The sequence below is a fragment of the Diplotaxodon limnothrissa genome, linkage group LG11 (assembly GCF_057381915.1).
Source record: "Diplotaxodon limnothrissa isolate DT_005_m linkage group LG11, D_limnothrissa_male_GT1.1, whole genome shotgun sequence".
Lineage (NCBI taxonomy): Eukaryota > Metazoa > Chordata > Actinopteri > Cichliformes > Cichlidae > Diplotaxodon > Diplotaxodon limnothrissa.
Window position 1 is genome coordinate 39,704,924 of NC_140606.1, and position 26,309 is coordinate 39,731,232.

At 44.3% G+C, this 26,309-nt stretch overlaps 1 protein-coding gene across 1 annotated transcript in view; it reads right to left on the reverse strand.

Moving 5' to 3' along the window:
• Positions 1–2,746: 2,746 nt before the first annotated feature.
• LOC146623619 (CREB-regulated transcription coactivator 2) overlaps positions 2,747–26,309 on the reverse strand; it is a 30,804-nt gene continuing 7,241 nt past the window's right edge. Inside the window, exons 4-16 of the mRNA XM_085366749.1 lie at positions 25,738–25,799; positions 24,557–24,625; positions 23,422–23,528; positions 23,111–23,137; positions 16,079–16,158; positions 15,725–15,774; positions 12,150–12,415; positions 10,306–10,781; positions 9,996–10,214; positions 9,727–9,915; positions 6,845–6,916; positions 6,263–6,464; positions 2,747–6,181 (exon numbers count right to left, since the gene is read on the reverse strand). Of these exons, the coding sequence (XP_085222875.1) occupies positions 5,991–6,181; positions 6,263–6,464; positions 6,845–6,916; positions 9,727–9,915; positions 9,996–10,214; positions 10,306–10,781; positions 12,150–12,415; positions 15,725–15,774; positions 16,079–16,158; positions 23,111–23,137; positions 23,422–23,528; positions 24,557–24,625; positions 25,738–25,799 (2,010 nt within the window). The 3' untranslated portion in view covers positions 2,747–5,990. The remainder of the gene's footprint in view (positions 6,182–6,262; positions 6,465–6,844; positions 6,917–9,726; positions 9,916–9,995; positions 10,215–10,305; positions 10,782–12,149; positions 12,416–15,724; positions 15,775–16,078; positions 16,159–23,110; positions 23,138–23,421; positions 23,529–24,556; positions 24,626–25,737; positions 25,800–26,309) is intronic.

Consider the following 26,309-nt stretch of genomic DNA (forward strand, 5'->3'; position numbering starts at 1 on the left):
CGCCATAATATCAAAGTCTTTGGTCGATTCAGTTGTCGACTGTGAGATTGGTGCCATTGCCGTTAGTGATCATAGAGGTGCAAATGGATTTAAACACAGACAGAACAAAGACGGGTCTCTGGAGGCTGAACACGATGTTGTTGCAGAACAACAGTTAGTGAGGAGTTAACAAACGAGCTTAAAATTTTCTTTGAAATCAACATGGGCTCCACAGATAAAGTAGCCACAGTTTGGGAAGCGTCCGAAGCATATATAAGAGGAAAGATAATTGCATATGCGACAAAAGAAACGTGATCTAGAACGGGAAAAAACTTTACATAAAGAAATACGCGAATTGGAGAAGGATTTAGCGAGACAATACTCAAATGATAAATACCAGCTGAATGACATTTATAACAAAAAGGCGGAATATGCCTTATTTAGGCTTAAAACAAAGAATGATAGACTATTAGCGAGGCAACCGAAGCAGCAAGAAAATTTAAATAATATATCTTTGATTAAGAAAGACAGCCAAGTGGTTACTCATCAAAAGAAATAAATTCAATTTTTAAATCATTTTATCAGATTTGTACACCTCTGCTGGTGCACTTCATGAGGAGGAGGTGAGGACATTTTTTCAGCTCTACAATGACTCTTTCTGAGGAACAGAAAACAAGACTATAACTGAAGAAGAGGTCAGAGCTGCGATCTCATCCATGAAAAACGGGAAATCGCCAGGCTTGGATGGCTTCCCGATTGAGTATTATAAGAAATATATTGATATTTTAGCTCCAGTCTTGATAAAGTTTATCTTGATGCACTAGAAATAGGCTCCTTACCGAGTACATTTAACGACCCGGCAAATTACCGGCAATAAGACTCGTAGGAGTCGATTGCAAAATTTTGACGAAGGTTTTGGCCTTCCGCTTAGATCACATATTACCAGATATCATCAATGGTGATCAGGTTGGTTTTATTAAGAATAGGTCTTCAGCTGATAACATTAAACTTCTTCATCTCATGCACAGAAGCAAATCTAGCCCCAGTTGTGGTCTTGATGCCGAGAAGGCTTCCTTATGACAACCCTTGCAAGGTTCGGGCCTGGGTTTTGTAACTGGGTCAAAACTGTATATGCAAGTCCAAGGGCAGCAGTTTTGACAAATGGATTGGTGTCAGAGTTTTTCCATCTCACTCGCGGGACCCGGCAGGGGTGTTCTTCGTCCCCGCTGCTCTTCACAATATTTCTGGAACCACTGGCCTTGGCTATTCGAGCTAACAGGGATGTCAGAGGTGTTCATGCAGGGGTATGGAGCACACGTTATTTCTATATGCTGACGACATCTTAGCAGTACTAACGGATCCCATGCAGTCTCTGCCAGCGCTACTCACATGTGTTGAGTCATTTTCAAGGTTGTCAGGTTATAAGATAAATGGCATCTCATTTAAGACAACCTTATATCGCTATGGAACAACACTGCTGTACAGACACGGTGTTCTGGAAGGAATTGGCTTGTCAAAGGCATACACAGGATGAGTCATCTTTACTCAGGAGGAGGGTTTACGTCATTCACTGAAATAACCCAAAAATGTGGTTTGATAAGAGAAACTTTTTTGGAAATATTTACAAATAAGGGTAAAGGAAAATTTACTCAAAGCTCAAATACGGTGGTGGAGTTTTTAGAATTGTCCAGTTCAGCACACAGAGCAGCTGTTCTCTGTTTAACAATCCAAAAAAAGGGATCTGTGAGAACTTGAGGATTATATGGCAACGAGATCTGAGTTGTGTAATTTCTAAAGAAGACTGGTGCAGAATTTTGTCATTCTCTGATAAATATATAAGAGAGGTCAGGGGTACATTTACTCAGTACAAATTAATACACAGGTGGTACTTCACTCCGTCCAAACTTTATAGAATGGGAATCAGTCCCAGTAATATATGCTGGAAATGTAGTTCAGATCCTGGGACATTTATGCATGCTATTGGGAATGTGGGAAAGTTTGTCCCTTTTGGCAAGAAGTATTGGACAGAATAGGAAGGTGGATTGGTTTGATGATACCCCTGTCACCAAGACTGTGCTTATTAGGGGATCGGTCGGTGTTACCTGGGGTTTCAAAATATGATTTTGTGGTTATAAAGGTGGGGGCGATCGCAGCGGCCCGAGTTATTCTCAGTGTGTGGGAGGAACCATCTCTATAATAGGGGGGAAGAAAATATGCTGAAATGGTGTCGTACGAAAAATTCTTGGCTAAGATTAATGATGACAGGGAGGGTTTTGACAAATCATGGGGACGTGTTTTAGGCTGAGATGGTTGGATTTTATTTTGTCAGGGCAATTATCTTTAGGCAAACTTTATGCTTGCTGTGTTGTATGTTTGTTCAGGCACTCAGGAAGGGAATAACTTAAGAATTTGATTTTATTGTCCTTTTTGTGTGTACCGATAGTAACTATTGAAAATAGACCCAAAATGCAAAGGTGACTTAACCATGGGACTGGAAGCTGTCTTTTTTGTTGTTGTTGTTTGTTGGTTTGTTTTTGTTTGGTTAAATGTTAAAAACAAATAAAGACTTCAATGACAAAAAAAAAGAAGAAGATATTTCAGCTCGTTATCAGCAGAAAGTCTGAGACGGGTGATGACAGACAGGTGGGGACGGACAGATGGGGACACCTCCCAGTATGTTCACTGGTTCCCAGAGTAAGCAGCATCACACCTCTGTGATACTTAAACTTTTCACAGAAACAGAGAGTCAGCGTTTCAGTTTCAGCTTTATTTCTTTATTTTCTGTAAAACACGGTGAACCTCCAGCCGCTGCGCTTTAAAAACACCTCTGGGTTCAAAACGTTTTCATATGTACAACACTCAACGTTCCCTGGTTATGACAATAAAAATCTCAATAGAAACAAACTTTATTATTCAAATATGAAGCAACAGACGCAGAGCGCTCAGCTGTTCTCGTTTTGTTTTTTAACTCTGGAGTCTAAAAAAAACATGAAAAAAAACTATAAACATTAATGACAGAAATTAATATCAATAAAAAATATGAAAAATATGAAATATGGCCTTTAACTGATCCCTAATCCACACACAGGTCAGCAGCGCCCTCCACTGGCAGAGACTGGAACTGCAGGCTTACTCTGCACAGTTATTGCATAACAAGAAAACAGTCTCACACGCACGCACACGCGCGCACACACGCGCACACACACGCACACGCACACACACATGAATTCTGGGATTTCTTCCTCAGTTTTGAACTTTTTGACCTACTGAACGTCGTATGAAAGGAAAAAACAAACAAAACATTAAACAGGAAGTAAAACACGATTTTGTTCCAGGATCGCCGCACGAAGCTTCTCCGTCCGTTTGATCGAACGCGTTTTGGTTTTATTCTAACAGAAGAAGAAAAAAGAAACGCTGCTGCTGAACACGAAGGCGTCTCCGATTCCACCAAAGAAACTTTTAATAAAATATTTCATATTTTTATTTGTATTCATGGTGTGAACATGATCAAAGCTTCATCTATAAACACTAAAGTCACCTCTGAGCTTTTCTTTAAAAAAAAATTTCTGCCTCTGTGACGGCTGACATCCTTATATGGTCATCTGCTCCTCTGCAGGCTTCCAAAAGCTGACCAATCAGGCCTTAGCGTTTGGAGTGAGAGTGGAGGTCAGATTATGCAGAACTTTACAGCCTGGAACAGGAAGTGCTTTTCAAAATGAGTCATTTATTATTGTTAAATGAAAACTAGAAGAAGAAATATTTAAGATTTAACCCTGTGAAACGTGTCCGATTATATTTGTAATATTCTCTCAGATTCAAAAAGTAGAAAAAAGCATTTTAATAAAATTACGGCTTTAATCTCAGAAAATATTCGAGCTTTTTAATCTTTCTGTACCTGCGGTGGTCCTGACACAGGCGCCGCCGCGGCCCGAGGGCGCCGCCGCGCCTCCTCCAGGAGGAGGTGCAAAGATCACACGTCCAGACCCGAGTGCAGCACTTTGACTTCTTGGGATTTTCATGACGTGACCTGATTGGCTGACGCCTGTGATGACGCGAAGTGCGGTGCATTTTTATTGGCTGCTCTACGGCAGCCTGTCAGTGTGAACATATTGGTCAGATCAGGTGGCGATCAATGAGCTGATCAGGTATTGATCGACGGAGCGAAAGCTGACCTCTCGCCTCGGGTCACTGAGACTGAAGGACGAGGTCAATCGATCAATGACTGGAGCGGCTGCTGCTCGTGATGGCCGGGCTGAGGTGGGAGGAGCTTGTCTGCAGGTCCTCAGAGATCAGCTTCATTTCGTTTTTCCCGTCCTCGACTGTGACCTTTATCTTGTGAGCGACCTGCAGGGGGCAGCAGATACACCTGAACCTCCAGTCCCACTGCTCTTCCTCACCTTCGTCACCTCCCGACCTCCTGAAACCAGCAAGGCTGCTCTGAAGCTCCTCCCCCAACACGCTTGCTTTGGACTCAAGGTTTCCCAAAACCTTCCAGGCTGAAACAGGAAGGATTTTGATTGCGTTTTAATCGTTCGGGGTGGTTCCTACGGCAGCTGGTCAGGGCCATGATGGAATATCTTATCTTTAAATACAAAAAACATTTATCCTTTCAGGATTATAAATTCTTTTTTCTAATAAACCTCATCAGGCGGCTTTCATTAACGCGGCTCTAATAATCTATGTGTTTATTTTGGTTATGATGTCGAATTTTCAGATTAAAGCAGCAAACGAGGAAACATTTAAAAATAATTTTCCTCGTAAATGTACGACTTTTATATTTGTTTTTCGCTCCTCGTGAAACTTCCGTAAATTTAAATTCATTCAAACATTTTCAGAATAAAATAAAATCTGTTTAAAACAGAAAGAGAGATTTTGTAGTCGTGCAGCTTCCTGTCAGGCTCCGATTGATCACAATCACATGTGTTGATAACGCGCTCTTACATTTGTTTTAAGGCGGGGCTGGGACTCTGCTGGGACCTCGCCATCCTGGGCGAGCGCATCGAGCTTCGACCTTCAAGCGGTCAGGCAGACGTGCGGGCTGATCTCACAAAGGTGGCGGCGAGCTAAACGCTTTCTTCTTAAATATGATTTTTATATCTGAGTTATTTACAAAAATAAAAACTTTATACTTGAGTTCATAAAAACACACGAGGAGGAGGAAGGCTCGCACTCCTCTTTGAAAAGCATCACTTTGGGTTCAAAGGTCAGCTGACCATCTGCAGGCGGCGGGAATGTGGATGTAACAGACAGACGTAAGCTGGTCAAAGGCGCCGTCGATGCTCCGCCTTCAGATCAGCTGACACTCACACAGAGAAGCCAAAGAGCAAGCAGATCGTGTGATGACACGGGACGCGTCGACTCACAGCGCCGAAGCGGGACATGGTGGGTGTGTCCATTCTTCATGTACAGACGCCGTGCAGCCACGGCAGTTCTCCAGCTGAGGGGCGTGTTCTCCTGACGAGCCTCGGCGGGATAAAACTCGGCAATGCTCAGCTGCTGTAGGTCGACGCTCGTGTCCAGTCAGAGGCAACGTAAAGGTGGGCGGGTCGGAGCATGCTCACACGTCAAAATGAGTTCTGCATAAAAGAGCGGAGCAGCCCGAGCAGAAGCAGCACGCACGGTCAGGGGACAGAAGTCAGAGGACAAAGGTCAGGGGTCATGGCTAAGTTCCTGTTAAAGTAGCTGTCAGAGCAGAAAGTGGCTTCCACACCGCTCTCACGCCTCCGCTCCTGTGGCGTGACGCCATCATGACGGCCGGGTGTGGGCGGGGAGTGGTCAGAAAGCTGCAGCAGGTTTCTGACTTCAAGCAAGCGAGAGCGTTTTCAGTTTAAGTGCCATTGACAGTGAGGCTCCGCCTCCTTCAGTTTATCCCTCCCCCAACACAGATGTCAGCTCCTTCATCGATGAAGGCGCATTCTTCCAAAGCTCGCTCGACAGACCGGCTGTGGGGGAGCGACGGAAGGGTGGAGTCCTCTCCAGGTGCGGGCGCCGTTCCCGGAGCGTCGGCGGCGTCACTTGAGCCGGTCCGAGCGGAAGGAGTCCTCCACGGCCGGGTCGGCCAGCATCAGGTTGCCCTCCAGCATGTCCAGGGACAGCGGGTCCATCCGGAGCTGGTCATCCAGCGAGAAGGAGTCCATCTCAAAGCCGGGGACGTTGGACAGCGCGCTGGCGATCTCTTTGGACAGGCCCGTCGGAGAGTCGCCTGCAGACGGAGGGGGAGGGGTTTAGAGGCGTGCAGGAGAAACAAACAGAAAACACGACGCTTGGCTCGCGTCTCGCTGACCTGTGAGGATGATGTTGGGCACGTTATGTCGTCCGTCGCTCCCGCTGAAGTTCTGGTTCTGATTGTTGAGGAGCTGCTGGTCACTGAGGTCCTGCAGGTCTAGCGCCCCCTGGCTGTTGGAGGGGAACTGGTTCTTGTCTGCGCTGCAGCTCAGACCGCTGTGGTTCAGGGACAGCATGTCGGCCTGGGTCTCTGTGGCGAACTGCAACGGGAAGAGAAAGCTGAGGTCACGTGACTCGATAGAGACGCCGCGCAGAACTGAGATGGGCTGTCACGGCGCAGGAGGGTCATCCTCAAAATCATCAAAACCTGAAGAAGCATGAACTTTAACCTCTTTAACCAACCACGTTACAGAATACAGATGAAACTCTACCCTCCACCTGAGCTCCACAGCCAATCATCTGCCTCCATCTCCTTCTGTCCCACCCACCCTCTGCACCTCCTTCTCTTCTCCACCTTCATCCTCCACCCTCCCTCCTCCGCACATGCTCAGACGATCTCAGCCCCTCTTACAAACACCCTGCAGCTATACTGACAACCAATCAGCTCCTTCTATTCAAACATGTGACATCACTCCTTTACCTGCTGCTCAGATCTGCCGGTGAGCTGCAGGCTCAGGTAGGGGTCGTCCAGCAGAGAGCTGAGCAAAGCATCCTGGGAAAAAGACAACAGAAAGACAAAGTGATTAAATCCAGTTTCAGCCGAGGATGTAAAACACGCGCGCAGACACACACTTAAACTAATCTGTTTGGTGTCAGCCTCATGTTGGTCACATGACTCTCAGCGTCCTCACTAGCGTGCTGATGTTTACGCCTTCTGCCTCCTCCAGGACGGCCCGTGTCTGGCGTCTGTCCCGGGAACGCCACTATCTCTCAGCAGTAGGGCTGGGCGATATGGCCTAAAATCCATATCGCGGTATAATTTGAAGCACGTGTGGTAACGATATACATCACGATATATTCTTTTCTTCTGTATAACGTATTTTCCAAACTATAAGGACTTAAAATCCTTTAATTTTCTCAAAAATCGAGAGTGTTCCTTATGTATGAATTCTGGTTGTGCTTACTGACCTCGAACCGATTTTGGCTGTAAAAATCTGTTAAATAATGTTTTAGTGTAACTTTGGTAAGCAGCACTGCTTGATGGATGTCAGAGCATTACGGCTGCCGTAGGGAGGAGCTTCACGGAGTAATCTGGGTCCAAAACTCCGTCTGCTTCAGGTCCCAAAGTCAAACGAACACAGAGTTAAAAACGGTCTAAATTCTTTCATCTTTAATTAAATCATCAGCGTTGCTGCTTTAGCAGGTGTAACAATTAAGTTTAACATCCAGACATCCATTCGCTTCCGCTTATCCTTTTCAGGGTCGCAGGGGGCGCTGGAGCCTATCCCAGCTGTCATAGGGCGAAAGGCGGGGTACACCCTGGACAGGTCGCCAGTCTGTCACAGGGCCAACACACAGGGACAGACAACCATTCACACTCACTCGCACATTCACACCTAGTGGAAAACAGAATTTATTAAATTTAACGGAGTTAGAAGTTAACAGGAAGTTAGCTCGCTAGTTTCCACCTAAACATTTCATACCATGTTCTGACTGAGATTTTTGAAACTAATTCAAACGTACAGCTCTGCTGCCACTTCTAACATAAAGACAGAAAACTAAACAGCAGTGGCGTTTGCAGGGTTACTGAAGTTGGACTACCTGGTATATAATGTTGTGCTACGTGATTGCTAGCGACACAGCTATGTTAGCATAACATTAGCACAGTGAAGCTGGAGGATGAACGCTAACTTTTTTTCCACTCGATAAAAGTTAACGTGCGGGATTCTGGTGGTCAGGGACAAATGCAGTCGCATAGCAGGATGCTGTACACGGGCCAAACTTCAGTCAGGAGCAGTGTTGGGAAGGTTACTTTTAACATGTATTCCACTACAGATTACAGATTACATGCCCCAAAATGTATTCTGTAACATATTCCGTTACATTACTCAATGAGAGTAACGTATTCTGATTACTTTGGATTACTTAATATATTATCATGCTGTTTACAACTACATGAATGTGATTTATTACTATTACTGAAGGTCCGCGGCTCCGAACCATAGTAAAGGGACCTCTGGCTGATACGTCGGGTTCGTGTCGGGCTCGTAGCTGAAAACTAGCTTCACTTTGCTAGCGAGAGACAGAGAGAGGCGTCGAAAGGCTGCTGCAACAGAACTTTATTGTTTCAGAGGAAAACAGGAACACAGCGTACAGTCGAGTCTTAACAGCTTACTCACAGCTGGGCTCGTCAGGCTCTCTGTTTGGCTGCAGTGGTTATTATTATATTTACATGCTTCCAGCTCCCGTTTCTGCTCGGTGACAGCTCCTACTTTTCCTTTCTCTCCCTCCCTCGCTCACAGACACATCACGGGTACGGCAGTCCATTCTCCCTGCAGCACGGACTACACTGCCCATGATGCTTTCGACCAAAACAGGCGCAGCTTGATGACATCATCAACATGCACTATCGTGGTAGAGCGGTATAGTCAAAATCTCTATCGTTGGCCAAATTTATATCGTTTCTATTGTATATCGTTTATATCGCCCACCCCTACTCAGAAGACAAACTTTCAGAGCAGAAATCCTTCGCTGACGCTAAACTACGAGATACGCACTCAGAGCGCCGCTCCTGATTGGCTTATTTGCTTTATAGTAACCACACTCGTGCTGCAGTCACATCCCAGGAGTCACAGCCAGGCGCCTCCGGCATGTTTCACATCCTGGAGGCCGGAGCAGCAACACACTGAGCGAGGAATGGTCTCCTTCACACCCCTTGGCGTTACCTCAAACCAGGTGGAGGTGACTCCTCCCCCTATGACCTGCGCACAGATGAAATTTTGGTGCTTGTTTAACAGCCGTTGCCGTCGAAATACAGACGGAGCGTCCTCCTCCCGGCTGAGAGCCCGCTCCACAGGTCTCCCCAAGTAGAGCGTCATGGGCGTGATGATGGGCGTGGCCTCTAACTGCTCCTCAGAACCAGGAAGTGCAGTTGACCTCGTGAGGTCACAAACTGCTGCAAAAAAATGTCAAGATGGAAACACGTCTGCGTGCTCTGAAAGTGTTCACGGTAACACGTCTTTGATGAAGTCACTGCTGAAGAGTAACCAGCTGATCCAGGTGGGAGGACCTCACCTCTGACCCTGACACAGACGAGTCTCAGGAGTTTATCTGCCGCGTGAACAACGACGACATCATCACGTGGGACACGCCAGCATCCGCCACAAACACGCAGCAAAACCACAACAACTCCGAAATCCACGTCTCAAACAATCAGAACTGCTCGTGCATGGGCGCCGCGACCTGAGCGTCAGCAGAACGAAGCATTACGAAGCATTATGCTGCAGGGACAGCGGCCGGCTCCGCCTACTTTAAGGCGAGTGTATGTGTTTAACTTGAGCGTTGGCGGCAGAGGTCACTCACGTTGTAGATGTCGGTGGGGAGGCTGTGGCCGGCGTGCTGCTGGTGCTGATGGAGGCCGGCTCTCTGCTGCTCCGCTTCCTGTTTGGCGTGGCAGAGTGAGGACGAGGAGGAGGTCTGGACGCACTGCTCCGGCACGCCCTCGCTCTTCACAGGGGGCGCTGCGCTCATCTGCGGTCCCATCAGCCTCTGCTGCTGCGAGGAAACACGGTGGTGAGCGCCAGAGCTAACGGAGGGGAACTTTAGAATCAGGACTGAATTTGGGGACGTACCGCTCCGAAGTGCTGCTGCAGGTGCTGGTTCCGCATGTTCTGCAGGTGGAGCTGCTGCTGGCTGCTGGGCCGTGGCTGCTGGAGGCGGAGCGGCGGCTGGTGGTGGTGCTGAGGCAGCGTCGTTTGCTGCGCGCCGGGCTGGTGCTGGTGGGACTGGCTGAGCGGGTACGGAGGCAGCCGCTGATCCACAGGAAGCCTGCTGGTGTCCAACGGGACGCCCTGCAGAGGGAAGCGGGACGTTAACCCCGGGAAACTCTGTTAAACTGCATCACTTCCTGTTTGTATTGATTTTGAACAGGTGATCGCTTACCTGTGTGATGGAGGACAGGGTGGGTGAGATAGTCGGGGAGAATTGTTTGGAGTGATGCCGCCGTGAGTCGCCGCCCAGCGGCAGGATGAGCGGGGACAGCTGGACGCGGCGGCGCGGCGACGTGCTGAGCTGCGGCGGTGGCTGGCCCTGCCCACTCATCAGTGGCGAGTAGGAGGAGGAGCAGGAGCCAGAGCCGCCCACGCCGCTGCTGTAACCAGGGTTACCGCTGGACGCAGACTGGAGGGAGGAGTTACTGAGAGACGAGTGCAGCGATTGGCTGCTGAGGGAGGATGGCAGCGACGGCGAGGAGCTCAGGGACGACTGCAGCGAGGGGTTGCTGAGCGATGAGTGCAGGGAGGCGGAGCTAAGGGAGTTTGAGAAGGAGTGGCTGCTGAGTGATGACTGGATGTTGGGGTTGCTTAGTGATGACTGCAGGGAGGGGTTACCGAGCGTGCTCTGTAACGATGCCAGGAGTCCTGAAAGACACAAGAACAACAACAACAACGTTAACACCGAGCACTCAGCTGATCGCACCTCGCCATCTACCAGCTCCGTCCCAGGAGGTCGCAGCAGGTGTAAACATTACCTGCAGTTCCTGTCTGACCTCATTTACAATAAACACGCGTTCCCTCGTCCACCTGGTCCGCAGCCTGTCAGAGCACGGGACAACGATGCAGACGGTAACCTGAGGTCGAGCTCTCAGCCACTTCCTGCCTGAGGTTGCCTCACAGACGACTCAACATTTTCCGACGCCGCTTCCTCCCTCAACAAAAATCCTCCTCTCGGGTTAAATTTAGCGCTCGCCCACGGACTTCCTCTGCCGACTCTGACAGTAGAGCTCAAAAGAAGAGCCGCTCGCTGTCAGAAACGCCGCAGCAGGAAGAGTGGCCTCTGCTGCGGCGACTACACCCTCTGGTTCTCCACCCTAAACTCTCATCCTCCTACGGCAGCTTCAGTCTTCCTGATTCTCCCGGACCTTCGCACGTTTCAGCAGCTAACAGCACGACCTGTCCGACTCGCCGTCGCAGACATTACTCTGAAACACGGGACCACGGACTCACTTCCTGTACCGTGTGTGGTCCCGCCGAGTCACCGCTGTCCCAAACAGCCTCTCGAGAAACAAATGGAGACTCAGATCTTGAGGAAACAGCAGCTGTTCAGCAGAAGTTCCTGATAACTTAGTCTGATACTGGCCGACCGCGGCCGTCCTATTACACGTGGAAGCGAACAGGGGTGTGTCTAAAGGAGGGCGTGGGGTGTACGAGACCCTATCAAGGCTTTTGTAACATTTTTCACATTGAAAGTGAAACAATGTTAAATGTTGTTTATTTAAAAGCTTTTTTTCACAAATCAATACAAACGTACACGAGGCGCTGACCTGAGGGTCGTCAGGCTGGACGCTGATTTATTATTTATATTAATAAACATCTGCAGCATCATAACGTTGTTCTCAGCAGCACAAAAACTGTTTGAAAAATGTAATCCTAATATAGCGTGAATACAATCGGGGGTTTAGTTTATGTTGTGTGCAGTAAAACATTGCAGTTTTTAAAACCAACCTTTGTTCTGACAGACCTGTTATTATTGCCCATTAATAAGACAAAAGTATTTCTTATCCGATTACTTAATTAATCGATGGAATAGTCAATAGATTACTCGATTACTAAAATAATCGATAGCTGCAGCCCTTTTCTGCTCTCACCTGCACAGATTTCACACCTGTCAATCATTTCACTGCTAACACGACAGACTGCAGTTCAACACATCGCAAAACGTGTGCGGTTACAAAAAGACATTAAACACCTGTAGCCACGCACAAACTCACAGGTCACAGCTTCACTTACCTGGTGGGTGGTGGAAGCTGCCGTTTCCTCCTTGCGCGTTGGCGGCGTTGATCCCCAGCTGGGTGAGGGTGGAGGCCAGGTTTCCCGTGCTGCTGCCACCACTCAAAGAGGACGACCCTGGGAAACCCGGTTCGTCCTGGTCCAGTGGCGTGGGCAGTGGCGAGGGGAAGTGGAGGCTGGAGAGGTCAGGCAGCGAGCCGCCAGTGTTCAGCGCCGAGGGAACACCATGAGCCGGCGTGGACGGCTGCTCCGGGGAAGTGAAGATACTGACAGGAAACAGAACAAGGTCAGAGAGATTCACATCACAGCTCAAGTTCCTGAAGCTTTACCTGTCTCCAGGTAACGGTTAAACCAGGCCATTCTTAACAAATCAGGCTAAAGCATCACTCAGATTGACAGAGTGTGGCTAACAGGAGCGACAGACTAACAGAGATCGGCTATGGAGATGGGTTTTTGCTACCCCCCCCCACCCAAAAAACCCATCTCCATAGAGACTGTGTCAGCTCCCACACAGACAAAAAACAAACTAAAAACCAGCAACAAACAACTTAAACATAAACAATTACAAAGAAAGAACAATAAAGTATCCACATCTGAACCAAAGAGTAAAACAGTGAAATGTGGATTATTAAATATTAGGTCTCTCTCCTCCAAGTCTCTGTTAGTACATGACTTAATAATTGATCAACAAATTGATTTACTCTGCCTCACAGAAACCTGGTTGCAGCAGGATGATTATGTTAGTTTAAATGAATCAACTCCCCCGAGTCATTCTAACTACCAGAAACCTCGAAGCACAGGCCGGGGGGAGGTGTGGCAGCAAATTTTCACACCAGCCTATTAACTCATTCACTGCCAGCCATTGGCAGTGAATGAGTTAAACCCATTGACTCATTCACTGCCATTGACGGCTATAGACGTCAATGGCAGTGAATGAGTTAATCAACCAAAGACCCAGACAGACTTTTAATTCATTTGAAAGCCTGATGCTTCGCCTCGTCCACCCCAGCTGTGAAACTCAGAAACCAGTCTTACTTGTTATCATCTATCGTCCACCTGGGCCTTACACAGAGTTTCTGTCTGATTTCTCAGACTTCATATCTAATTTAGTTCTGAGCTCAGATAAAATAATTATTGTGGGTGATTTTAACATCCATGTAGATGCTAAGAATGACAGCCTCAACATGGCATTTAATCTGTTATTAGACTCAATTGGTTTCTCTCAAATGTAAAAGAACCCACCCACCACTTTAATCACACTCTAGATCTTGTTTTAACATATGACATAGAAACTGAACATTTAACAGTGTTTCCTGAAAACCCTCTGCTGTCTGATCATTTCCTGATAACATTTACTTTTACAATAATTGATTACACAGCAGTGGAGAGTAGACTTTATCACAGTAGATGTCTTTCTGAAAGCGCTGTAACTAAGTTTAAGAATATAATCCACCCACTGTTATCATCTTCAATGCCCTGTACCAACACAGAGCAGAGCAGCTATCTGAACGCTACCCCAACAGAGGTCGATCATCTTGTTAATAATTTCAGCTCCTCACTACGTACGACTCTGGATACTGTAGCTCCTGTGAAAACTAAGGTCTCTAATCAGAAGTACCTGACTCCGTGGTATAATTCTCAAACACGTAGCCTAAAGCAGATGACTCGTAATCTGGAGAGGAAATGGCGTGTCACAAATTTAGAAGATCATCATTTAGCCTGGAGAAATAGTTTGCTGCTTTATAAGAAAGCCCTCCGCAAAGCCAGAACATCTTACTATTCGTCACTGATTGAAGAAAATAAGAACAACCCCAGGTTTCTCTTCAGCTCTGTAGCCAGGCTGACAAACAGTCAGAGCTCTGTTGAGCCAACCATCCCTTTAACGTTAACTAGTAATGACTTCATGAACTTCTTCACAAATAAAATTTTTATCATTAGAGAAAAAATTACCAATAATCATCCCACAGATGCAATATTATCTACAGCTACTCTTAGTACCATTGATGTTAAGTTAGACTCTTTTTCTCCAACTGATCTTTCTGAGTTAACTTCAATAATTACTTCCTCCAAACCATCAACGTGTCTTTTAGACCCCATTCCTACAAAACTGCTCAAAGAAGTCCTGCCATTAATTAATTCTTCGATCTTAAATATGATCAACCTATCTCTAATGATCGGCTATGTACCACAGGCCTTCAAGCTGGCTGTAGTTAAACCTTTACTCAAAAAGCATCTCTAGACCCAGCAGTCTTAGCTAATTATAGGCCAATCTCCAACCTTCCTTTATATCAAAGAGTAGTTGTCAAACAGCTAACAGATCATCTGCAGAGGTTTATTTGAAGAGTTTCAGTCAGGTTTCAGAGCTCATCACAGCACAGAAACAGCTTTAGTGAAGGTTACAAATGATCTTCTTATGGCCTCTGACAGTGGACTCATCTCTGTGCTTGTCCTGCTAGACCTCAGTGCAGCGTTCGATACTGTCGACCATAATATCCTATTAGAGCGATTAGAACATGCTGTAGGTATTACAGGTACTGCACTGCAGTGGTTTGTATCATATCTATCTAATAGACTCCAGTTTGTGCATGTAAATGGAGAGTCCTCTTCACACACTGAGGTTAATTATGGAGTTCCACAGGGTTCAGTGCTAGGACCAATTCTGTTTACATACATTATGCATTTATTACTTCCAGGCTGGACGACTGTAATTCATTATTATCAGGAAGTCCTAAAAACTCCCTGAAAAGCCTTCAGCTAATCCAAAATGCTGCAGCAAGAGTCCTGACAGGGACTAGAAAGAGAGAGCAGATTTCTCCTGTTTTGGCTTCCTGTTAAATCCAGGATTCAAAATCCTGCTCCTCACATACAAGGTCTTAAATAATCAGGCCCCATCTTATCTTAATGACCTTGTAGGACCATATCACCCTATTAGAGCACTTCGCTCTCGCTCTGCAGGCCTACTTGTTGTTCCTAGAGTATTTAAAAGTAGAATGGGAGGCAGAGCCTTCAGTTTTCAGGCCCCTCTTCTGTGGAACCAGCTTCCAGTTTGGATTCAGGAGACAGACACTATCTCTACTTTCAAGATTAGGCTTCAAACTTTCCTTTTTGCTAAAGCATATAGTTAGGGCTGGACCAGGTGACCCTGAATCCTCCCTTAGTTATGCTGCAATAGATGTAGGCTGCCGGGGATTCCCATGATGCATTGAGTTTTTCCTTTCCAGTCACCTTTCTCACTCACTATGTGTTAACAGACCTCTCTGCATTGAATCATATCTGTTATTAACCTCTGTCTCTCTTCCACAGCATGTCTTTATCCTGTCTTCCTTCTCTCACCCCAACCAATCACAGCAGATGGCCCCGCCCCTCCCTGAGCCTGGTTCTGTCGGAGGTTTCTTCCTGTTAAAAGGGAGTTTTTCCTTCCCACTGTCGCCAAAGTGCTTGCTCATAGGGGGTCATGTGATTGTTGGGTTTTTCTCTGTATCTATAAAGCACCTTGAGGCGACTTTTGTTGTGATTTGGCGCCATATAAATAAAATTGAATTGAATTGAATTAACAGAAGCTTTTTGGGACTTACTTGATGCCGGGAACTTCGCAGGACTTCGGCCGGGATGACAACAACGGCAGCTGGGAAAGAAAAATCCAGAATAACAGAAATGACTCAGAAGCATCAAACACAAAATCACTCAGTAAACTTTAGAACAAGCTAAAAACACAAAACTTAAAATGTCAACATGTTTCTAAAACGGACCCTGCAGCAGCTGTGTCAGGATGATAATGAGATTTTGACTCATTTAACTTCCATAAACTAGTGAGAAATGTCCTTCGCATACTCTCAGGACATTTATGGAGATTGGAGGGAGAAATGAATATAAATGTGAATATTTAATGTAAGGGTGAAACAGGCAGATGGTGTTTCTGTGGGTTTTACCTTCTTGGTGTCCCAGGGTTTCATCAGCTTCCCCTCGTCCAACACGTTCTCCTCGATGGGAGGGACAGGATATGGAAACACTGAGGGACATAAAACACCGTGACTCACACATGGAGAGGAGGGCTGTGACGCTTTAATGTGAAAAGCTCAAGGAGGGAAAAGCTGGCGTCCTTCATGCATTTGTCATTGTTGTACAAACATACAGCACAAGATTATCCTGCTAGCTGCACTCTCCTTTGTAACTATGTTGCATCCTTCTCATGTTTGCCCTGTACAGTCTCTTATTAGTGTGAATGCTTGAAAAGCATTCACAGTATTGTTCTTCTAATCTTTATTAGTGTGAATGCTTGAAAAGCATTCACAGTATTGTTATTCTAATCTTTATTATTATTATTATATTTTATTTTTCCGTACGTTTTTTGAAAGCCTACTCCTTCAAAACCGTTCAACTTAGAAAAACCATTCAAACACCGTTAGATTCCTATTCTTTTGGACAACATTGCTTCTATTTTTCTCATTTTTAACATTTATATTTTTAATTTTATTCAACTTTTTTCAACAAAAATTTATAATGTATTTCAATGGGGAGACCCTTCAAATTCTCATTCAACTTCCTCCTCTTTAAACTGTATCTACTTCCACATACATTGACATAGAGCCACCATTCAAACTTTAAAACGAAGACAAGACATTCAACTATTCAACTTGTATTTATCTTTTCAAAAAAATTAATCTTAAAATGCTTTTCAAGCATTCACACTATTGTTATTCTAATCTTTATTATTATTATTATATTTTATTTTTCCGTACGTTTTTTGAAAGCCTACTCCTTCAAAACCGTTCAACTTAGAAAAACCATTCAAACACCGTTAGATTCCTATTCTTTTGGACAACATTGCTTCTATTTTTCTCATTTTTAACATTTATATTTTTAATTTTATTCAACTTTTTTCAACAAAAATTTATAATGTATTTCAATGGGGAGACCCTTCAAATTCTCATTCAACTTCCTCCTCTTTAAACTGTATCTACTTCCACATACATTGACATAGAGCCACCATTCAAACTTTAAAACGAAGACAAGACATTCAACTATTCAACTTGTATTTATCTTTTCAATATCTATTATACTTTTTCTTCAGTTCCAGTTTAAGTTTCATGATGTTTTTTCACCCGTTTCAGAGTTTATAATGGGTGTGTATGGGACGGAATGTTGGGGCTAGAGTGAGACAGCTCAACTGCTAGAGTGAGAGGAGCAAAAAAATTAATCTTAAAATCTTTTTTAAAACTGCTGCTGTGTCCGCAGCGTTTGCTCTACAGGTATGATTTTACCCTCAAAACGTAGCCATCGCTGTCCTCTTTCATCCAATGTGTTTACTATTGTACTAGGTGTTATGGTTCTTTCGTAAATGTCACCAATGCACAGCCTCCTCCCTCCAACTCTTCCATAGACTCTAATGTTAAAAGGGCTCAGAAGGTTCGTTTGAAAATCAGAACCGCATGGTGTCTTTCCACTGTCACCACGTCCATATAATAAACTCCACAGGCATGAAAACTGAGAATTCAGTAGACTAGAAGCTGCTGTCGCTCACGGTGAAAGAATTTCGTCAATACGACTTGTACTTTTCATATGGGAGCGATTTGTTTCGGCCTGACTTTTCTGTTCATTTTAAGCAGCAAAAGTGAGGCGCATGTCTGTGTACGTGTGTATGGAGCCATTGGGTGCAGTCACTATAGCAACCAGGCTCACACCTGCCTGCTTAACGAGCTCTGCCTGCCACTGTACCAAGATTCATCTTAAGCACTTCTCTTTCAACTGCTGCTGTGTCCACAGTGTTACAGCCATCATTTTACCCTCAAATTGTCGCCATTATTGTTCTCTTTCCAACACCGTGTCTTTCAAAGCTCAGGCATTTAAACTTTTTAAACTGTGTGGATCAAAGTGGAGGGATCACATTTTAGTCATTCAGTGATTCAAAGAATATGACCTTTTAATATTCATTCAGATGTTTTCTGACTCTAAATGTTCTTTTCTCATTTCTTAGGGTTTTCTAATTTACAATTAAAACATTTTCAGTTTTTTTCCAACTTCTTCTTCTGTGTAACGTTCAGCTTTTAGCAGTTCAGCACCTTTGTTTTCAGGTTAAATTCGTTTTGTTTTTTTTTTGTTTTTTTTTATCTCATTCAATATTTTTAACTCAAAATTCAGCAATTAATTCATTTCAGTGCATACATTCAGATTCAAGCATTCACACTGCAGTTTCTTCAGAAAATGCACTTTCTAGTTAGTGTGAATGCTTGAAAAGCATTCACAGTATTGTTCTTCTAATCTTTATTATTCCATTTTATTATTATCTATTCCGTACGTTTTTTGAAAGCCTACTCCTTCAAAACCGTTCAACTTAGAAAAACCATTCAAACACCATTAGATTCCTATTCTTTTGGACATGATTGCTTGTATTTTTCTCATTTTTAACATTTATATTTTTAATTTTATTCAACTTTATTCAACAAAAATTTCCCATGTATTTCAATGGGGAGACCCTTCAAATTCTCATTCAACTTACTCATTTTTAAACTCTTACTACTTCAACATACGTTCACATAGAGCCACCATTCAAACTTTAAAACGAAGACAAGACATTCAACTATTCAACTTGTATTTATCTTTTCAATATCTATTATACTTTTTCTTCAGTTCCAGTTTAAGTTTCATGATGTTTTTTCACCCGTTTCAGAGTTTATAATGGGTGTGTATGGGACGGAATGTTGGGGCTAGAGTGAGGCAGCTCAACTGCTAGAGTGAGAGGAGCAAAAAAAATAATCTTAAAATCTTTTTAAAAACTGCTGCTGTGTCCGCAGCGTTTGCTCTACAGGTATGATTTTACCCTCAAAACGTAGCCATGGCTGTCCTCTTTCATCCAATGTGTTTACTATTGTACTAGGTGTTATGGTTCTTTCATAAATGTCACCAATGCACAGCCTCCTCCCTCCAACTCTTCCATAGACTCTAATGTTAAAATGGCTCAGAAGGTTCGTTTGAAAATCAGAAGAGCATGGTGTCTTTCCACTGTCACCACGTCCATATAATAAGCTCCACAGGCATGAAAACTGAGAATTAGGTAGACTAGACATTGCTGTCGCTCACGGTGAAAGAATTTTGTCAATACGACTTTTACTTTTCATTTGGGAGCGATTTGTTTCGGCCTGACTTTTCTGTTCATTTTAAGCAGCAAAAGTGAGGTGCATGTCTGTGTCCGTGTGTATGGAGCCCTTGGGTGCGGTCACTATAGCAACCAGGCTCACACCTGCCTGCTTAACGAGCTCTCTCTGCCACTCTGCCAAGATTCATCTTAAACACTTCTCTTTCAACTGCTGCTGTGTCCACAGTGTTAAAGCCATCATTTTACCCTCAAAACGTCGCCATCGTTGTTCTTTTTCCAACATCTTGTCTTTCAAAGCTCAGAGATGTAAACTTTTTAAACTGTGTGGGTCCAAGTGGAGGGATCACATTTTAGTCATTCAGTGATTCAAAGAATATGACCTTTTAATATTCTTTCAGATGTTTTCTGACTCTAAATGTTCTTTTCTCATTTCTTAGGTTTTTCTAATTTACAATTAAAACATTTTCAGCTTTTTTCCAACTTCTTCTTCTGTGTAACCTTCAGCTTTTAGCAGTTCAGCACTGTTGTTTTCAGGTTAAATTCAGGTTGTTTTTTTTTTTTTTATCTCATTCAAAATTTTTAACTCAAAATTCAGCAATTAATTCATTTCAGTGCATACATTCAGATTCAAGCATTCACACTGCAGTTTCTTCAGAAAATGCACTTTCTAGTTATTAGTGTGAATGCTTGAAAAGCATTCACAGTATTGTTCTTCTAATCTTTATTATTCTATTTTATTATTATCTATTCCGTACGTTTTTTGAAAGCCTACTCCTTCAAAACCGTTCAACTTAGAAAAACCATTCAAACACCATTAGATTCCTATTCTTTTGGACATGATTGCTTGTATTTTTCTCATTTTTAACATTTATATTTTTAATTTTATTCAACTTTATTCAACAAAAATTTCCCATGTATTTCAATGGGGAGACCCTTCAAATTCTCATTCAACTTCCTCCTCTTTAAACTCTTACTACTTCCACATACATTGACATAGAGCCACCATTCAAACTTTAAAACGAAGACAAGACATTCAACTATTCAACTTGTATTTATCTTTTCAATATCTATTATACTTTTTCTTCAGTTCCAGTTTAAGTTTCATGATGTTTTTTCACCCGTTTCAGAGTTTATAATGGGTGTGTATGGGACGGAATGTTGGGGCTAGAGTGAGGCAGCTCAACTGCTAGAGTGAGAGGAGCAAAAAAATTAATCTTAAAATCTTTTTTAAAACTGCTGCTGTGTCCACAGCGTTTGCTCTACAGGTATGATTTTACCCTCAAAACGTAGCCATGGCTGTCCTCTTTCATCCAATGTGTTTACTATTGTCCTAGGTGTTACGGTTCTTTCATAAATGTCACCAATGCACAGCCTCCTCCCTCCAACTCTTCCATAGACTCTAATGTTAAAACGGCTCAGAAGGTTCGTTTGAAAATCAGAAGAGCATGGTGTTTTTACACTGTCACCACGTCCATATAATAAACTCCACAGGCATGAAAACTGAGAATTAGGTAGAGTGGACATTGCTGCCGCTCACGGTGAAAGAATTTCGTCAATACGACCTATACTTTTCATTTGGGAGCGATTTGTTTCGGCCTGACTTTTCTGTTCATTTTAAGCAGCAAAAGTGAGGCGCATGTCTGTGTACGTGTGTATGGAGCCATTGGGTGCGGTCACTATAGCAACCAGGCTCACACCTGCCTGCTTAACGAGCTCTCTCTCTCTCTCTCTCTCTCTCTCTGCCAAGATTTATCTTAAACACTTCTCTTTCAACTGCTGCTGTGTCCACAGTGTCACAGCCATCATTTTACCCTCAAAACGTCGCCATCGTTGTTCTTTTTCCAACATCTTGTCTTTCAAAGCTCAGAGATGTAAACTTTTTAAACTGTGTGGGTCCAAGTGGAGGGATCACATTTTAGTCATTCAGTGATTCAAAGAATATGACCTTTTAATATTCTTTCAGATGTTTTCTGACTCTAAATGTTCTTTTCTCATTTCTTAGGTTTTTCTAATTTACAATTAAAACATTTTCAGCTTTTTTCCAACTTCTTCTTCTGTGTAACCTTCAGCTTTTAGCAGTTCAGCACTTTTGTTTTCAGGTTAAATTCAGGTTGTTTTTTTGTTTTTTTATCTCATTCAAAATTTTTAACTCAAAATTCAGCAATTAATTCATTTCAGTCCATACATTCAGATTCAAGCATTCACACTGCAGTTTCTTCAGAAAATGCACTTTCTAGTTATATTTTATTATTATTATCTATTCCGTACGTTTTTTGAAAGCCTACTCCTTCAAAACCGTTCAACTTAGAAAAACCATTCAAACATCGTTAGATTCCTATTATTTTGGACATGATTGCTTCTATTTTTCTCATTTTTAACATTTATATTTTTAATTTTATTCAACTTTATTCAACAAAAATTTCCCATGTATTTCAATGGGGAGACCCTTCAAATTCTCATTCAACTTATTCATTTTTAAACTCTTACTACTTCCACATACATTGACATAGAGCCACCATTCAAACTTTAAAACGAAGACAAGACATTCAACTATTCAACTTGTATTTATCTTTTCAATATCTATTATACTTTTTCTTCAGTTCCAGTTTAAGTTTCATGATGTTTTTTCACCCGTTTCAGAGTTTATAATGGGTGTGTATGGGACGGAATGTTGGGGCTAGAGTGAGGCAGCTCAACTGCTAGAGTGAGAGGAGCAAAAAAATTAATCTTAAAATCTTTTTTAAAACTGCTGCTGTGTCCGCAGCGTTTGCTCTACAGGTATGATTTTACCCTCAAAACGTAGCCATCGCTGTCCTCTTTCATCCAATGTGTTTACTATTGTCCTAGGTGTTATGGTTCTTTCGTAAATGTCACCAATGCACAGCCTCCTCCCTCCAACTCTTCCATAGACTCTAATGTTAAAATGGCTCAGAAGGTTCGTTTGAAAATCAGAAGAGCATGGTGTCTTTACACTGTCACCACGTCCATATAATAAACTCCACAGGCATGAAAACTGAGAATTCAGTAGACTAGACATTGCTGTCACTCACGGTGAAAGAATTTTGTCAATACGACTTTTACTTTTCATTTGGGAACGATTTGTTTCGGCCTGACTTTTCTGTTCATTTTAAGCAGCAAAAGTGAGGTGCATGTCTGTGTGCGTGTGTATGGAGCCATTGGGTGCGGTCACTATAGCAACCAGGCTCACACCTGCCTGCTTAACGAGCTCTGCCTGCCACTGTACCAAGATTCATCTTAAGCACTTCTCTTTCAACTGCTGCTGTGTCCACAGTGTTTGCGCTACAGCCATCATTTTACCCTCAAAACGTCGCCATCGTTGTTCTCTTTCCAACATCTTGTCTTTCAAAGCTCAGAGATGTAAACTTTTTAAACTGTGTGGGTCCAAGTGGAGGGATCACATTTTAGTCATTCAGTGATTCAAAGAATATGACCTTTTAATATTCTTTCAGATGTTTTCTGACTCTAAATGTTCTTTTCTCATTTCTTAGGGTTTTCTAATTTACAATTAAAACATTTTCAGCTTTTTTCCAACTTCTTCTTCTGTGTAACCTTCAGCTTTTAGCAGTTCAGCACTGTTGTTTTCAGGTTAAATTCGGTTTTTTTTTTTAATCTCATTCAAGATTTTTAACTTAAATTCAGTAATTAATTCATTTCAGTGCATACATTCAGATTCAAGCATTCACACTGCAGTTTCTTCAGAAAATGCACTTTCTAGTTGGTCTTTACTTTTGTAAAGATGCTCATCTGCCCGACAACAAACAATATTCCTGTTCTATTGACATCCACAGTCATTCATCAGTGAGAGGAAGTTTGACCTTTGGACGTAGGATAAATGTGCGTTACTCACTTCTTCTGCCCTCTCCGTCGCTCTGACCTGCAGCATCACACACACACACACACACACACACACACACACACACACAGTGGTGATTACAAACATACTGAATCACTGAAACGTGTCCGCTCAGGTCGTCGCCGTTACAATCAAAGCTGGATTTAAATGTTTTCCTGTAATTATTAAAAAAGGATAATCCTGCTGAACAGTTTCACTTTAACTTTCCAACATGTTTGAAGCTTCGCGCCCTGAACACGGACCGTCTTCCAAGTCTCTGATAACACACACCTGTGCTGGCGTCTGTTCGGTTCGGTTTCACTCACCGCCGATTCTGGCGTTCTGGAGGGCGAGCGTGGGTCCGCCAGTGCTGAACGGGTCTCCGGAGGGCGGGTTCATCACACTGGTGTGGAGCGCTGAGTCGGAGTTCGTCCTGAAGGGCGAGAGACACCAACAGAGAGTTAAAGGGGGAGAGGAGCAAAGGCTTGGAGGAGGTGAAGGTTAGCGAGGGTGAAACAAAGAGATGAGACGCCAAAGAAACGCTCTTTCGAACTACGGAGAGACAAAAATGCCAAAATGAAAAGAAGCGACTCAAAAATAAATGAATTTGTCTTTAAAAACCAACAAAACATGAAAAAAATAAAACGCAGACATTTACTTTTCTGTTTTATCTGTTTATGTTTTCACTGATGCTCAGCTGTTAGTCATGTCAGAGTGTAAAAACATAGTAATAACAACAATGATTACTTTGGTCTTTTCTCCTGCACAGTGCTGATTAATCATTAACTAATAATCATTAGCATGTATCGCGACTCTCCTCGCGACCCGACGTTTGGATGTTTTCTTTCAGGTTTTAATATTCGTCCTGGACGAGCAGCTAAACTCCGACGCCGTCAGTTTTCTGTGTTTTACTGCTCACTCATCGACCTTTGACCTTTCACTCTGATTTGCTGCCTTGGAGTAAACACCTGACCTTCAGGATCATCTGCAGATCGAGTTCCAGATGTTTCCACGGGGGTGAAGGTCATGTGATCTCTCGTCTTCCTGCATTTGTGCTACTGTATGTAAATGAAGGCGGAGTCATTCTGATCCATTTACTTGGGCCTGATGTTTAACCGACACTCACAGGAAGTAAAAACGTCTAACAGGCAATAAGAGGAAATATTGGAGTGTTTAATGTGATTTTGGCACTTCTGGCTCCCCGCAGGAGGCTCGCTCTGACTGCAAACAGCTGCACAACATGACCTCTGACCTGTGACAGCAGCTGCTGCACCCGAGGTCAGAGGTTTTCACGAGCAGCAGCTCGGGCCGAGCGATGAAGGAAGGAAGAAAGCTTCAAAGTCTGAAGCATCGAAAAGATCTAATTCTTCTAAAAGTCCACTCTGAAGGTTACAGCTGCAGGAAGGAAGAAGAGGAGGAAGTGAAGGTAGGAGGAGGAAGAGGAGGACGAGGAGGGTTCACCTGTTGAGTGCAGTGGTGGGGAGACGAAACAACTGGCTTTTATCTCCGGGGAAGTTTCCAGACCAATTCCTTTATGATCGACAAAAACAAAGTTATTTTGGTCTGACGAGCAGGAAGCAGCGACGAAAAGTCAAAGGGTGACGAAGAGGAGCAGAGGGAGGAGGCTCAGAGACAAACAAGCCAAGCAGAGAGGGAGGCTCCGCGGCCTCGAGCTGCCGGGTCCTGCTGTACGGTGGCCCTGAGCTGCCAAACAAACCCGAGCGGTTGAATTCTGTTCATTTGTTTGTGACGGCAGGATGAAGGTCGAGCTTCTCCCACTTTTCATGTGTCGTGGTTTTCACTCCCTGTGGGGGCGTTCGCGTGGAGGATTTCAGGTCCCGCGGCTCCTTCAGTCCTCGTAACGCTCCGCCTGCGGCGGGGAGGGGTCAGCTCAGCTGGAGGCTTGCTGGACGCGATCTGAGCTGATGTTTCTGCACATCGTGACATTTAACCGCCCCGCCCCCTTCCTGCTTTGTTGTGGTTTTTTCTGAGTGCGTTATCGCCACCGTAGTTTGTGCTCAGACCCCCAACCTGACCACGCCACCGTGCTCCTACAAAGGAGGTGGAGCGAGCGCAGGCAGACCTGAAACCAGTCAGTGGCAGAAACCTGCGGGGGCGGAGCTTCATAGGACACCTGGAGTTCGGAAGCCGGCCTCCCTCTGAAGGAAATGCAGAAAGAAGGCAGGAAGCAGCGGAAGAAGCCAAGAAGAAAGAGCCAAAGATTCCAGAAGAAGAAGAAGAGCAGGAGGAACACAGGCTGGAATCGGCTCCTCTCGGTCAACGCGAGGACCACGGGACCCTCTGAAGCCTCAGAGTCACCTCGCAGTCACTGCAGCGGGGAGGCGAGTCTTCCTCGAGCGCTGCGGGAGCACGGGTTAAACGCCCGTCACAATCACAGAACATCTGTGTACAGATGTTATTCACGGGTCAGACTGCAGCAGAGTGTCTCCTTCACAGCCTGAGGCGGAGCTTCATCTCCTCCGGTTTCTGATCTCAGAGGAGCGTCGAGGTTTTACTGCAGCGACGCTGAGGCTTCAGGAGGGAACAGCAAGCAGGAGCGAAACCAAAGAAACAGACCTGCCGACAGACACACGGACACACACACAGCGGGGAGAGCAGGGGGCGGGGTTAACAGACAGCACCTTCTCCAGCTGGGGTCGGGTGGCGGCGACAGGTAGGCGGGGCTGTACGGGGAGCTGTCCATCTGAGGAAGCAGCAGGTTAAGGAAAGCACAGAGCTTCATCAGTTTCAGTATCAGGAGGAGCTAAACGAGCTTCAGATGGCGCCGACACCACGCTGACCTGTAGAAACTCACTTGTGTCGCTTCTCGGGGGCTAAATCAGCTCATCGGGTTTGAATGACCCCGCCCTGTTAGAACACGTTAACCCCGACAGCCCGATGTCGTTTTTTTCTTTAAACTTATTGTTAACTTTTTTCTGATTCATCATCGGGGTTTCTGCAGGACGCGAGCGGAAGAGGATGAACTCTGAACTCTCGCCCTCACAGGGAAGGGCTGCTTCACCACAACTTCTTACTCAAACCAAGGTCAAAGGTCGCACTTCTGTCAGATGGGAGGAGCTTCAAGTGTGGAGACGAGCGTGCCTGCACGACTTGTTTTTCTGAGCAGCTTTTTCACTGCTGCTGTGACACAAACTCAACGTGATCACTCGGAGTTTCTTAGATAAAAGTTCCTCGCAGTGGCTCTCAGCATCAG